Genomic DNA, 14,532 nt, shown 5'->3' on the forward strand with positions numbered 1-14,532 from the left:
TTGTTTGTGTCTGTGTTTGTCAGGTTTACCGCAGAGCTCCAAGAGAAGGAGAAGCTCATTCAGCAGCTGAAGGATCAGCTGCATGGCAAAGTTCCTAGTATGCATCAGGATTTAGAGTCTGAGATGAGTGACAGAATCTCTAACGACAGCACCGTTTCTGTTCACGACAGCCTGCACGACCTTCACACACTCACTGAAAGGGAAGCGACTGAAGGTATCAATCACTTCCACATGTAGCCATAATTGACCTGAAAGAGAAATCCCATCCCAGTACGTTTGCACTGGTACAAATTTGGAATTCTTTGGAGCCTGTAACGTGAATGGTAACTAGCAACATAAGACACACTTGACTTTCCTCCTTCCGTCCTCTGTTGTTAACTCACTGTGAGATCCAGGCTTGGTTAAATGTTAGCATTGTGCAGAAATTAGGGATGCATCAGTACTGAAGCTGGTATTGAGTATCTTTCTGACACCATGCTCATTTACTTAGACTCGTAAAAAATGCTCCGGTACCAACATCCAATACCATGTGCAATGTCAGCCTAGTGTATGTTGTTGCGCTAAAGAACAGACATTAATGACAGGTATCGGGACATATTTCATGATTAATTATGGCAAGGCAAAGTAGACTGCAAACTGCTCTTTAGAAATAGAGAGTGATACAGCAAAAGCCAATGCTGCAGCAAATGCTGGCTATGTGCGGAAAAAAATATCAACACTAGGTGAGTGAAAATAACAAAGACAAAAACATACTTTACTTACACTTGTACATAAGTGCTTTTCCAAAGTGGAACAAAACCTGATTTTCTCCACTGCAACCGTACTCTATCCAAGGTGACTAATTTAGCTAGCTAATGTGTTTAAAATCAACTCACTAACATTATAAAGAATGAGCCTATTAGCCCAAGTGCATGAACAAACGTGCTCATGTAAACACTATTTAAAATGGGGAAATATAACAGCTTTAAATTAAATGTTCTGTGATGTCCTTGATTGATTAATAGCAATCATATTAATTTCGGTATCAGTATTGATATCTCTATCGATGAGTACCAATGCAGAAATAGTGTGCAGTCATCACAAACATAAATCACAGAGTGAAAAATCTGACATCATAAGCAACATAAAGACATTTAAAATAAAGTTTGTGAACATAGATGTCTGTAAAAGTTGTTTGGTTATACAAACATATATTAGATATGTTTAAGGGTCTCTTCTGGTCAATCACTTATTCACTTGTACACAAGTATATTGCTCTGAAAGTCAGAAAATTACATATTTCTGTTTAAATCATAAATGTTCAGTGTTCTTACAGTGAATTAGTCAGGTTATGAAGTTCATTTTTCTCCAGTTCTTAAAAATGCATATCTTTTGCCCCAGTTAAGATGTAAATCAGTGCCCCAGCTTGTGTAATTACACTAGTTTTTCCCATTAATTCACTGTTTTATAAGTGTGGTATAGTCGACCGAGTGATGAGAAGGGTGTCTAGTTGCAGTCCTTGAAAATATATTATTTACCAGGGCTATCAGGTTTAACCTCTTATTCCAGAGGGCCTTTGTGTGTGCGTGAGAGGGTCTGAACACCTTTCCAAAGCTTACCTTTCTGCTGAAACCTTGGTTGGATCAGGTAAATGAAGAGAATTTTTGTACTTCGCGAGCTGTGTACTGCTGAAGCCATCGTACTCTGAGGAGCTTACTTGCCTAGAATCTTAATACTTTGTCAGCCAGAGGTTCGTTAGGGCTAGTGCTAGCAAGTTCAGGTTTCTGCTCAAAGCTACAAAGATTGCATAGAGAGCCTGTTATCAGAAAGTTACAAGAGTTTTTCTTTCTTGTGGATATGCTATGATAACCTTGGGACAGCTTCCCGATCCACCCATGAAAATGATTTCAATACTTTCTTCTTTTGTCACAGGCATTCTTAAAGGCTACCTGAAAAAAAAAAATATATATATATATATATATATAAACTAAGTAAGAAAAATATTGCAAGACATTTTGCTACAAAGTGTTAATTTCCCTTATGTATGGAGACTTTGGGACACCCTGTAGAGTCTTTTAGGAAGAGGCTATTTAACTGACATCACACATGACTGACCAGAGTCTGGCATTTTTTTTATTCAGCATGTAAGGATGGGCTATTGATACAGGATGCTGTGAATGTTTTTCAATTTATGGACTATATCTTGGCCTGACTTGTTGATTGTTGTCACAGCTGTCGCTATTAGATTTGCTACTATCACCTTCTCTCTGTGTTTGTATATAAGTGTGTGTTAAACAAACAAGACTATATTTGCTGTTTGGTTTTCCATAGGCATGAGGGCGACCAGTGGCAAGAGTGTTCCTGACGCGGAGCCTCATCCTTCATCTCAGGGTGATGACGGCAGTGTTTATACTGTACAAAGGGATAACGGCCGTCTGCAAGAACAGCTGAGAAAGAGCGAAGAGCTTAACGCAACACTGAGAAGCGAACTCAACCTCACTCACTCCATCCTTACTCGCACACAGAGTCAGAACACCGCATTGACCAAACGCCTACACACCCAGAGCAGCTCGTCAGTCAAACACACACACTCCCAGAGCCAAGCTACAGACAGCCAGCAGGCTGAGTCCGTCCACACAAGCATCAGCTCAGGTACATGTGTGTGCAGTGTGTGTGTTTGTGGGCTTCCATAGTGTTTTTTTTTTTTTTTTTTTTTTGCCCTTAATCTTCTCTAATCTTGCTCCATATTGTTTATTTTTTTATGAACATCACACCTCTCTATCTCTCTCTGGCTGTCTGTTTTTTCTCTCAGATTTGTTAATGGAGCACCTGCAGGAGGTTCGAGCTCTACGTCAGCGCTTGGAGGAAACAATCCGCACCAATGAGAGACTCCGAGAGCAGCTGGAGAGAAAGCTTCAGCAGGCTGAGAGAGACCCGGGTACACCCACACACCAACCGTAACACACAAATACCCAGTAGCCCTCAAGATTCTTACACATTCATTGAGTGTGCTACTGCAAGGTTTGAAGGATTATAATAAAGAAGCAGTGTGTATAATGTATTTTATTTATTTTTCAGCAGATACTCACATCTTTATTGCTGGGTCAGAAGATGCAAGTAAGCTGAACAGTGATATCCATTACCTTTGGGCTCAGAACCATACACTTAAAGAACAACTTAACCAGGCAGCAAGAGGTATACACACAGACACATATTTGGGTTCACACTTAATAAAACTGTTTAATAAAACCGCACACTAAAAATAGAACGTGACTGAATCTTATTTATTTAACTGTAAACAAATTATGTGTGTGTGTAGATAAACAGAAGGAGAATGACTGTCTGAGAGAGACTTTGTCCAGGCGCACGGCCAAACTTGAGCTCAGCAGAAAAGAGTGTGAAACGCTGCGTGAGGAATGCACACACTTGCAGAACAGCCTGTACAGGTAACACACATTGTTTTTGGTTATGAGTTACACACCTGTAGCCTGTACTCTTAACACACAGACTACAAACAGGATAACAATAAAGATAACTTGAAAGGTAGCACACAGGTACACACCTACCTGTGGAACAGATAGTGGATTCACTTACATGCTAATAAAAATTATGTGAAGTGTGGCCTTGGTTCTTCTGGAAATGCACCTAAAGGTCCTGAGTTCCTGAAAAGGGTCCTGCATTGTAACTGTGTAATAAGGCTGCAGTGTGGGAATAAACTACTGAGACAGGGATTTCTTTTTTTTGTGATCTACTTTTTATCACATATAACATCATAACATCCATTCAAAGCAAAGCAAAACAAAACAAAAAAACAACAGACATATAATCAATAATTTAAAGAGTCGAGTCAAAAAGGAGAGAGAAAGGGAGGGAAAAAAGAAAAAAATAATAATTCCTTTATATAATCGAGTATGTTAAAGGAAAAAGATTGCCAAGCATCAAGAGTACTAGGTTTAGCCTTATTAATTCGTGCTGTTGTACATTCACAGGTCACTATTTTCAGGAGGCTATGGATCCAATATATTTTTCCACACATGTGCGGTGTAAACCAGTTCTGTATTATTGTCTTCTTCGCAGCCGTAAAACCAGCAAACAACATTCTCTTTTGTATTAAGCTTATACAGAGACCAGAATCATTATTGAGAAGACATAAACCTGGGTTAGCAAAGTAATCAATTTGTAGTAAGAAGGATAAAACCAGGTTTACGTGTGTCCATAGCTTAATGACGATAGGACACTCCCAAAACATATGAAGAAAAGTGTATGTTAAATAATTGTGCGCGTTTGTAGGTTGCAGTGTGAGCAAAATCTCCAAAAGCAGCAGTTGGCAGACACCCAACAACTTCTACAATCAGTGCAAGTGGAGCTCCAGGTGCACGAACAAATCAGGAACTCAATACACACCCACACAGGTACAAACCATACACACGCGCACGCACAGACCAAAAAGGTTTGCAATATTTATATGTAACGTATGTGTGTGTGTGTCTAGAAGAGGAGCGTGTTAGTTCTGAGTCCTCTGAAGTGGATCTGAGGGAGTTGTTGAGTGAAGTACGGAGTCTGCGTCTGCAGCTGGAGAGAAGTATCCAGACCAACACCGCACTGAGACACAAACTGGAACAACAACTACTGACACAAACTGATCCTCCATCTACTATCAACATCAACTATCTACTGCCACAAGCAGGTATACAAACACAAAACCATATCTGATTTTAAATTTAAAATTCACAATAAAATGAACTTAGTAGGTATTCAGTCATTTGCCATCAGTGTTATCATAAACCTTCACTTTTAGCATGATATGCACATGATATGTTTATCACCTAGGTGACCATTAGTTGTCGAGTCACAATACATAATCTAGTTAAATTTGACTATGGGAACAAATGGCAGTTAAATGGAATTTTTAATCCCAGTTATCCCAATTATTGGGCTATTTTTGATAAAATGATCACAATACTGTCCTTCATTCTGCAGCATTTCTGTTTCAGTCCGCTAGGTGGCAATGTACCTCTTTACTCATCAGATGTGAAGTAAACTTCCAGCACATAATAAGCACAATAGAGTGTGGTGATTTTAGAATTTCTAGCTGTCTTACCATTATAGAAAGAAAGGCCAAAGTGTGAGGAAACTATGATTCTATTTCACCCCTTTTAACTATAAGGGGCATTGAGAATCACCTGTACACCTTCTTGATTATGTGAAAGCGCTTTCAACAAAGTCCTAAAGTGACATGATGCAGTATTAGTAATAAATACTGCTGTCATACAGCCATCTTTCCCTTTCTCCTTCTCGCCTCGTACACAAGTTGTACCACATAAACGCCATATGGAGCTATCCACTTGGCAGCTTGATAGTACGGTTGGCGCTACAAGTAACCTGTGTTAGTTAGCTTTTAGCTGTTATTCACTGCACTGTTCACTACATCTTGCACTGTCATGTTATTCCACTCTGCGTCGTCTCATCTGAGTATTCCACATCTCCCATCAACTAGCATTTAACAGTTGTGCTGGGGGTACAAACTTCAGTTCCGCTGTCAACCCCCTAGCCGATTCCATGCCCAACTGTACATTGTTTATTGTTCGGTAACATCATACGTGTTCTTGGTAATATGCTTTCTATATTTATTTGTGTCTTAATATTAGCATGAACATGCTGTTATATTCTTTTTCCCTCTGTCTTTCTCAGATGAAGGAGGTAAATCAGAGATGCTACGCCCGCACTCACACACAGACCACTCCAGCACTGCATACGGTACATTTTTCTGTTTTGGAAATTTGCATGAGTGACTGCATGAACATCTGGCTCCTGAGATGTGTGAATTTTACTGCATATGAATTAAAAATTAGTTCTCACTGAACTGACAGTAATTTCTTTTTGTGTTTGTGTGTGTGTGTACATAGACAGCGGTAGCTCTGTGCAAGGTGGTTCTCCGGCTTTGTCCCGACTGGTTCCAGGTCACAGGCTGTGGGCAGATCGACATGGGCGTCATGTTCTAGGCCTTTTAGAGGATTACACTGCTCTCAGCAAACAGATCAGAGAGGCCAAAAGAATCACTGCAGCCATGGACAAACAACTACAGGACAGGGTCAGAACACAAACACACGCACACACCAACAATGAACATCCCACTACTAGATTAAACTACAGGATTAAAATAGACACACACTCTTATATTGCAGGACACAATATTTTTGCCCTAAGATGCACTGGGGAAATTCATGAATAATAGATATGCATGTCTGACATGCATTTACAGACAACTGCAACTTGTTCAAAATATCTAAATGAACACTATTACACTACTTCTTGAAACATTTTCTATCTTCCCTCTCTTTACTGTATTGTACAGTAACACTCGCAACTTCTTTGCAAAATTGTTTAATCCTTATGGTATTCTTAGCCCATGGTTTATTGTACTTGCTTGAAGATTGTATGGCTTTCAACAAAGACTTAAATGCATTTCTGTAAGTTGCTGGATAAGATATAAATATAAATGGTCATATTCCTGATGTAAATCACTAATGAGATTTCCTACAATCAACCTATGAGTGCCTAAGAAATCAAAATGTTTGCCACTTTATTGAGTTGAAGTTAAATGATAGCACTACATTTTGAGTCCCCGTGTGACTCAAAGAATCTTACAGTTCCTGAAAGAGAGCCTGAATGCCTAAGCCATGTAGCTAGCTACTCTGACTTACTCTAACAAGAGTTTGCTCTCAATAAACTGCTATTTCACAGATTTTTATGATGACAGAAGATTAGCTATATCTGTCAAGTTGAGAGCAAGATTAGAAGACTAAAGTTCTAATCTAAATAAGGACTAGGACTAAGGAAAAATAGATAACATGGACAAGATTTGATATCTAAATCCAGGAATGAATGTTTGTTAACAAAATTCCTGACTTCATTATTCACCTATTCAGTTATTAATTTACAAATTTCCCCTACTCATCTTAGGGGAAAAAACGCATCTATAAGACAGGTTCAGAACACACACAGCAGCCATTGATGCACAACTACAGGACAGAGTCACAACACACACTCTAATTACAGACAAGGACATATTACTACAATGCATGTTGTTTCTACAACTATACACACTTACAAGTGCAGCCTATTTTTATTATTTCTTTTTTATTATTTCCTATTAATAATGAGATGTGTGTATGTGTTAGTTTGTGGAGTGTGCAGGTTTTTCGGGCAGTGTGAGCACCATGCAGCAGGTGCTGGAGGAAGCTGGACGACTGCTAAAGCTGCTCTGGAGAGTATCGCTGCCCACAGGAGACCTCACACACTCTCAGCAGGTAATATACACGTATCCACACAAAAAGACACACACACACACCTCTACAGGATAGACATAACGCACAGTGATTCAACACCTTTCTCTGAGGATTGGAGAGTTCTTGTTGGTGCAGATAAAGGTTTACTGTAAAGCTATTAGATCTCTGTCTCTTGCTGCATAAAATTTCCCCAGAAACATTGCAGTTAAACAGTTAAATATAGATTATTTGCAGACAAAATCTGCCAATGGAGAAACAGCAACAACTACCAAATGGCAAGATTCTTTATGGCTGGGGTTCCCAAACTACAGATTGCTTGATTTACAAATGGGGTCATGACAGAAATTCACTCACCATCTCCTCTTTTGTTTCATTCATTTATTTTATAAATTATTATTGGAAATATCAGATTTTGTGTGCTAATATTTTGATAAGCCACATTTGGTTTAATGTAACCTAATGGTTAGAGAGTCAGACTTGTAACCCGAAGGTCGTGGGTTCGAGTCTCAGGTCCGGCAGGGATTGTAGGTGGGGGGAGTGAATGACCCTTGAGCAAGGCACCGAACCCCCAACTGCTCCCCGGGCACCGCAGCAAAAAAGGCTGCCTACTGCTCTGGATGTGTGTTCATGGTGTGTGTGTATTCACTACTGTGTGTATGCACTTGGATGGGTTAAATGCAGAGCACAAATTCCGAGTATGGGTCACCATACTTGGCCACACTTCACTACATGTCACTTCACTTCACAGTTTTCCTAGTACAGTTATTAAATTTTAAAAACCTCTCATGTAGCCTTCAAACCTATCGAAAGATATGTTCTTCTGGATTTTCTTGATTAGTAAATAGTTTTAGAGTTTTAAATTTGAGATGCACCTCATAACAACAATCCAGTACTAGTCACAGATGTTACAGTGTGAAATACAGACTAGTTGAGTAAATGCTAGAAGTTGATTCATCTAAGACAAAGGATGTGAAGTTCTTTTCTGCCGAATGCTGAATTATAGCTGTCAGGTGTAGTGGAGTTACAACAGGGGATACAGTAGCATGATCAAACTCTTATGCTGTCAAAAATCCTAATTAACAGCCATCTTGTTTTCTGTTAGGTCGCACTTCTTCTTGCCAGACACACACCAATGCGCACACACTGGGCCTTATTTATCAAACTGAATACAGATGTATTCGTAATTTGTTCACTGTAGCATTTATGCAAGAAATGCACTTTGTATTCATGAAAATCAATGTCTGTATCCTTCAAGAGCACCTGAGTTTGTGGAGACTCACTAATGTAGACCATGGTTATATATGATATATGTTATCAGATTTAATTTGCACATTTATTTCAATTTGTTGTTTCATATCAGTGACTTGAAAGACTAGCCATTCAATTAGGACAAAAGAAATGGCACTATGTATAAGGATTGTTTTTATAGAGTTAGTGTGTGTCTAACAGGGGCATTACTGGATAGTTTACTGCAAGCCACACTTAGGAGACAAACATTCACTGTTCAGTCCTCTTTTTGTCATTTCAGCTCTGTGAGCCATTTGTGGAGTTTTTGGACATGACTAAAAGTAAAACTCCTGTGCCATGAATGAGCTTGGTAATTTAAGGGTAATTGGCATTTATCAGCATGTGCATGGGAATACAAATAAAATCAGCATCACTGAAAAAGTTTTAGCTCTGTGAGTTTTTGTTCAGTTTGGCCTACAAAAACATTTACACACAATTTTACTAAAAGCTAGATAAATGAGACGCATTGTGTTTTGTATAACTGCTGCTTAAAACGTACATTATATCTTTCATATTTCACTCTGTCATTCTCTCCCTGTCTCTGGTTCTCTTTCGGTGCAGAATGAAGTGTTGAGGAGTGAGATCGCTCAGCTGAAAAGCAGACTGTCTCAGCAGGAGCGAATGCTGACTGGAGCTGTCAAACGCCTGCGCTCTACCAATCAGCTCAAAGAGGGCATGGAGCGGATCATCATCGAGCAATGTAGGACATACACACGTCACAAAACACATGCACACTTATGTGTTACTCCTGTTTTTGACCTTTTTTTAACCACTTCTTTCTAACTCTGTAGTGTCACTGACTCACGGAGTGTTAAAGAAAGCACGAGGAAACCTCGAGGTAAGTTAGTGATCCAGCACAATGTTTGTCACCTCTTTGTTTCACTGCTCATTAAAGAGCAAACCAGTCCAAACAGGAATCTGTGGTACTTGGGTTTTAGTTTATTTTTGACCAACTTGAGAGTTGACTGAAATGGTAACAGTGACCACAAAAAAAAAAACAAAAAAACTTTCCACTGAAAAGTAACACCATTGTTGGGTTCCTTTGTCTGATGGAAAGTTCGGTTAACCAGATTCATATATAACAATTATAGTAACATAAAGACAAAATGCACACCATTGAAATGATTTTCATTTCAACCAGCTGACAATGAAAATATGATGAATCAAAAATAACATTTGTTAGAACACTATCAGCACTCATAAAAAAAAAAAAAATTAAAAACCTTTGGCCCATATGATAAAAAAAAAACAAATAAAAGTGTTTTGATTCCTTTGTGCCATGTAAACATTGTTATAGCATGATTTTTGAGAAATGCTAAATAAAAATTGATGCAGGTCATAATATAAAATAGCATAATGTTGCTTTTGAGGGTACTGACAACACCAAATAATTAGCCTGTATGTTTTGTATTTATTAAAGGTCTGTCTGTGTGTCTAGTGTAGCACATTCTGTGATATGGGGTGTGTAACCAGTCAGTAACAAACACCCCTGATTACCATTAGTTTTTTTTAGGTCTTGAGCAGCTGCCCAAAATCATACAGCTGAAACTGTTACTGTACTTTCAATGTTTAAATATTAGGTAGTGTATTAATAATGTAGATGGTTTGTCATAGCTGATTTTACACTGATTTCAAACAAAGTGCAAGAGGGAGACTCATCTGTATTGGTTATGTAAGGAGTAAAAGATGATAACCAGATTTAAAAATATGTTGTTGTTTATCAAAGTAATTCTTATAATCGTTGATGTAGTGGAGTTTTTTGTTAGGAGACATCTTCAACAGCGCTGTGATATAATGAATACTGAAATCATGTGGGCAATATTAGTCTACTGTAATAGAAATATGTACAAATTTAAGACAATATAAAGCAAAAATGTTATAAACCATTTGGTTTTCCTTTTACACGGTAACCCATCGGGAGGTACCCAATACAGTCATCTCAAAAAGCAAAAAGGAAAATGAAATGCCTCTAAAGCAGAATTTGTGCACATTAGCAAGTGATTTGAGTGGAGTCACCTTTCCCAGTGTCAACACATGTGGCATGCAAAGAGTTAAACCTCATGGAGCAGATAACTGACAATAAAACATTCAGCAAATAACTGTAGCCTGTGTATTCATGACACTGGGTACTGTCACAATTTTAAAAACTGGGAAAATTAACAGTGGAAAATTAACAGTGGAAAAAATATAAATTAGCAACATGAATAAATATATGAAATCAAATTATTTGACTCTGCATAAGGGTGCTTTCACATATTTACCCTTCCCTCAGTGCAGTTATTTCAGACCAACAGTCTGATATTGTCTGAGCAAGATTATCTCTGTCCAGTTCCCAGTCAACTCTAGAGTGATTAAATTCTGAATCGACCCAACTGCAGTTGCCATGTCGGGGTGTGGGAGGCATTTTTATAGATGCGAGCTGCTAAACTGATTTAGACTCAACAAATGGACTAATAATTATGAAAGCAGCCTAAGAACACTTGTGATGGATATGTTTAGCAAATGACAGTTTGGATATGGAACATGATAATAAATAAAAAAACATTGTGCTACGCTTGTATCTTTGTAATTAAATGTCAGTCACTTTGGGATTGCACGGTGTGATCCTGCCAGTAGGGGGTGCAAATGCTCCCATTGCTCCCTTCTAAAATCACCTCTCACTAGGTAGAGTATCTAGCATGGTGTCACTAATCGCTCTCTCTCTTTTCTCACCCTGTATCTGTCCTGTAACCTCTCTGTTACAGTCTAAGTATTTCAGTGTTTTTGGGATAAAAGACCTACAGATGGAAGGTTAGTTTTAGTGAAGTTGTATATGTTGAGAGGTTTTTGTATTTTTTTTTTCTTTGCATCAAATTTTCACAATTTGCATGACATGCAAAAAAAAAAAAAAAAAAAGCATGTGTCCAGATTCTATTTTCTTGGCAGTGTTTTGAAATGCGTGTGTGTGCATGAAATTACCATCCATACTGCTAAAATATCAGCTTATTTAGGCCAGAGAAAAGCCTTTATTGACCTTTACCTTTATTCTTATTCTTTGTTTTATTACATGACTTTAAGTGTTATACATCTGCATGGATTTACTTGGTCATGTAAAAACTACTTTACTTGTGTTTAATGATTAAATTGAATAAATGTTTTTTTTTTTTTTTTGCCTTTCCAGGAAATCCCACTGAATGCCCCGTGACCAGTCAGCAGGCAGATGTCCCTCCCTAACCCACCCCCTTTACCTTAACTATTTAAGACACTTCAGCTGTCAATTGTGTGTGATCCCCGAAGCGAACTTAAATGCCTTTCATGGGGATTTTATTCCTTGAGAGTATATTTTAGAGAGACTTATCTCTAGTAAATATTGAATGTCTTTTAGTTTTGTATTTAATGCATTTTTTAAATGCTCCTTTCATAGAACTTGCTCTTGTCCACTGCCTGTTTGCTGTAATGTCATATTTTATACTGTATTAATTGTATAAGCACAGCTGTGACCTGTATTTCATCTAAGAGGCCTAAACATTGTGGTACAGATGCATTAAAACCCCTCAGCACTGATTCAGTGTCAAGTCCTTCATTTGAAAAAAATTCTGAACTGGATGTCTGTAATGTTAACTGTGGACAAGAAGTATAAAATGGTTTAAAGAGCAGGTGTAGGTGTTCATGATAATGACTGACGACAAACGTGTAGGTTAAGTTCTAAGCATGATTATGCTCAACCTAAAATTCAAGGATTGTTTAGTCGAAAATTAGAATAAGAGAACATGTACTCCAGGGTTTTTCAACTATATCTCTACTTACCAGATCTGTGGTGACTGTGCAGTTTCCTTAAACAATCATTTTAAACATTTCCTCTACTAACAAGAGAATGGCACACACAGGAAGTCTTTCGTTACTGGTCTGTCATTAATTGTTCATACATGTATTTTAGGAAAACAGTTTAATCAAATATTTAAGGGTATTGAGATCTAAACCTATAAATTCATCTTTCAGAGATTACCTTTATGGAGTGAATAAATCGTGGTTGTTCACTAAACTCATTCATTCATGTTCAGTAAGCTCTTTATCTTGATCAGAGTTGGACTGGATACGGTGCTTATTCTAGTAACAATAGGCGCAAGGCAGAGACACATCCTGGATAGAACACCAGTCCGTTGCAGGGGAGCCATGCTATTTAGCTTGGACAATCAACCTACTGGTATGTTTTGGGGAGAGGTAACCGGAGATCCCAGAGGAATCCTACACGGACACAGGGAGAGGATGTGGAACGCCACACAGAGTAGCCTGAGCTCAGGGTCAACCCAGGGACTGTGGAGCTGTGGAAAGCTACCACAGTGTCACTCTACCATACCAGTGTGTCTAACTGCTTCTCATTCTAAACAACAATTAAGATACACTTAGGACCAATTTTATTTTGAAGAAAATAAATAGTCCCTTTGCTACATTTTAAGAATAATCTCTCTCAAGTGAAGTAAACAAATAGTTAGCAATAATGTGACAATCAACAAATAGAATTTTTCCCCACAGGAAACAAAATGGCTCAGTGGCACAGCAAGACATTAAGCAGCTGTATACAGTGGTTCCCTCACCAGCTTCTCTTTTTCCCCCCTTTCTCTTGGAGCAGCTTTTCACGTTAATGAGAAATGGGAAAAAAAGGCAAAAACTTACAGGTGCTGCATAGAATTTCACAAAGTGGACTAAAAACAGCTTAAACAGGAACTACAATTCTGTAAAGAAGTTCGATTTTAGATTAGATTAGAATTACTGGGATATAGATTACTTGAACTGTCAGGCAAAATCTACTTATCCTGAAAAAAAAAAAGATATTAAAAAAATTGTAAACCTGTTTTAGAAACATAAGAAACATAAAACATAAGAATACATATTCTTGATAGAAATGATTGTATTTTGTAAATACATGAATATTTGTAGTGCCAGACCAAATATTTCTTTCTATAAGAAATACATGATCATCTCTTCTCTTCCTATTGTCTTCATAAAATCTTCCTTCTTCATGTAACACATTTTGACATGCAAACTAGCACATGATGTCTTCTGGTGACTTCTAGAACATGCATTAGATACTTTCCCCTGAAATCAGCAACACTGCAGGAGAGGAAAGGAGACTTTTTTTTTTTAATAAAAAGTAATTTCCCCCCAATTGGTAGCATCGTTTTCAGTGGAATTGTCATAAAGGTCTTTTATGGCAGCGTTATTAATAAGGCTGATGGTAGATTGTGCATTAAACTAATAAGTTTGTGCAATCCCAGTTCCTACTTCTGTCTGGCATCCGCTCAAAATACATGAGCGCGTCACAATTATCACTATAATTGTATAGATCATGCAGTGATTTTATTTTGCACATTCTCTCGATCCACCGTGAAATGAGCCCCTGCTAGGCCACTGTCAGGTTAGTGTTCCTTAGCCAGCAACAGCCCCGGTTGTTCATGCTGTCCGCCATCTTCTCTTCTTCAGATCGTTGAATCTCAGGCTTGTGGTGCCAAAATGCAAGTACATGCACAATATCACTGCTGTATCCTGAGATCGTGGCATTTTCCTGCTCGATTTCTCACACGCATTCGGAAATCAATCCACAAATATGTGTATTTTTTGTTATACTGTTGTTAACATTAATGTTTGGTTAGTTAGAAAATAATCGTAAATATTAGCAAGATAGCTTATCTTGCTAGCTACGTAATCTTAAAAATCGTCCTATGTGTTATGATTTGATGGATGTTATTCACCTTCACTAGATTTGTAACTTAAATGTGATTTAGATTTGTAAATGATAGCCTACTGTTAGCTTGATTTGCATTTTAGCTAACTAACTAGAATGTAATTTACTTATTTTAAGCATGCAGCATTCCCCTTCACGCAGTTTCTTTTGGCTATCTACAGTCATGGGAAAAAGAAAGTACACCCTCCTTTAATTCTGTGTTTTTATTTATCAGGGCCTAAATAACAATTGGCTAATCTTGCATGTTAACAGTAG

At 37.9% G+C, this 14,532-nt stretch overlaps 1 protein-coding gene across 8 annotated transcripts in view; it reads left to right on the forward strand.

The window, feature by feature from the left end:
• cdk5rap2 (CDK5 regulatory subunit associated protein 2) overlaps positions 1–12,098 on the forward strand; it is a 48,010-nt gene extending 35,912 nt beyond the window's left edge. For 5 of the 8 annotated variants that reach the window (XM_053240043.1, XM_053240047.1, XM_053240050.1 and 2 more), the window contains 14 exons: positions 24–214; positions 2,311–2,631; positions 2,792–2,917; positions 3,058–3,174; positions 3,299–3,425; positions 4,270–4,391; positions 4,472–4,666; positions 5,671–5,736; positions 5,886–6,070; positions 7,161–7,289; positions 9,117–9,255; positions 9,347–9,393; positions 11,300–11,345; positions 11,716–12,098. In XM_053240043.1, the coding sequence (XP_053096018.1) occupies positions 24–214; positions 2,311–2,631; positions 2,792–2,917; positions 3,058–3,174; positions 3,299–3,425; positions 4,270–4,391; positions 4,472–4,666; positions 5,671–5,736; positions 5,886–6,070; positions 7,161–7,289; positions 9,117–9,255; positions 9,347–9,393; positions 11,300–11,345; positions 11,716–11,768 (1,864 nt within the window). In that variant the 3' untranslated portion in view covers positions 11,769–12,098. The remainder of the gene's footprint in view (positions 1–23; positions 215–2,310; positions 2,632–2,791; positions 2,918–3,057; positions 3,175–3,298; positions 3,426–4,269; positions 4,392–4,471; positions 4,667–5,670; positions 5,737–5,885; positions 6,071–7,160; positions 7,290–9,116; positions 9,256–9,346; positions 9,394–11,299; positions 11,346–11,715) is intronic. The other 3 variants (XM_053240045.1, XM_053240046.1, XM_053240048.1) reach the window with 3 other exon arrangements.
• Positions 12,099–14,532: the final 2,434 nt, after the last annotated feature.

Source organism: Pangasianodon hypophthalmus, chromosome 15 (genome assembly GCF_027358585.1).
Source record: "Pangasianodon hypophthalmus isolate fPanHyp1 chromosome 15, fPanHyp1.pri, whole genome shotgun sequence".
Classification (NCBI taxonomy): Eukaryota; Metazoa; Chordata; class Actinopteri; order Siluriformes; family Pangasiidae; genus Pangasianodon; species Pangasianodon hypophthalmus.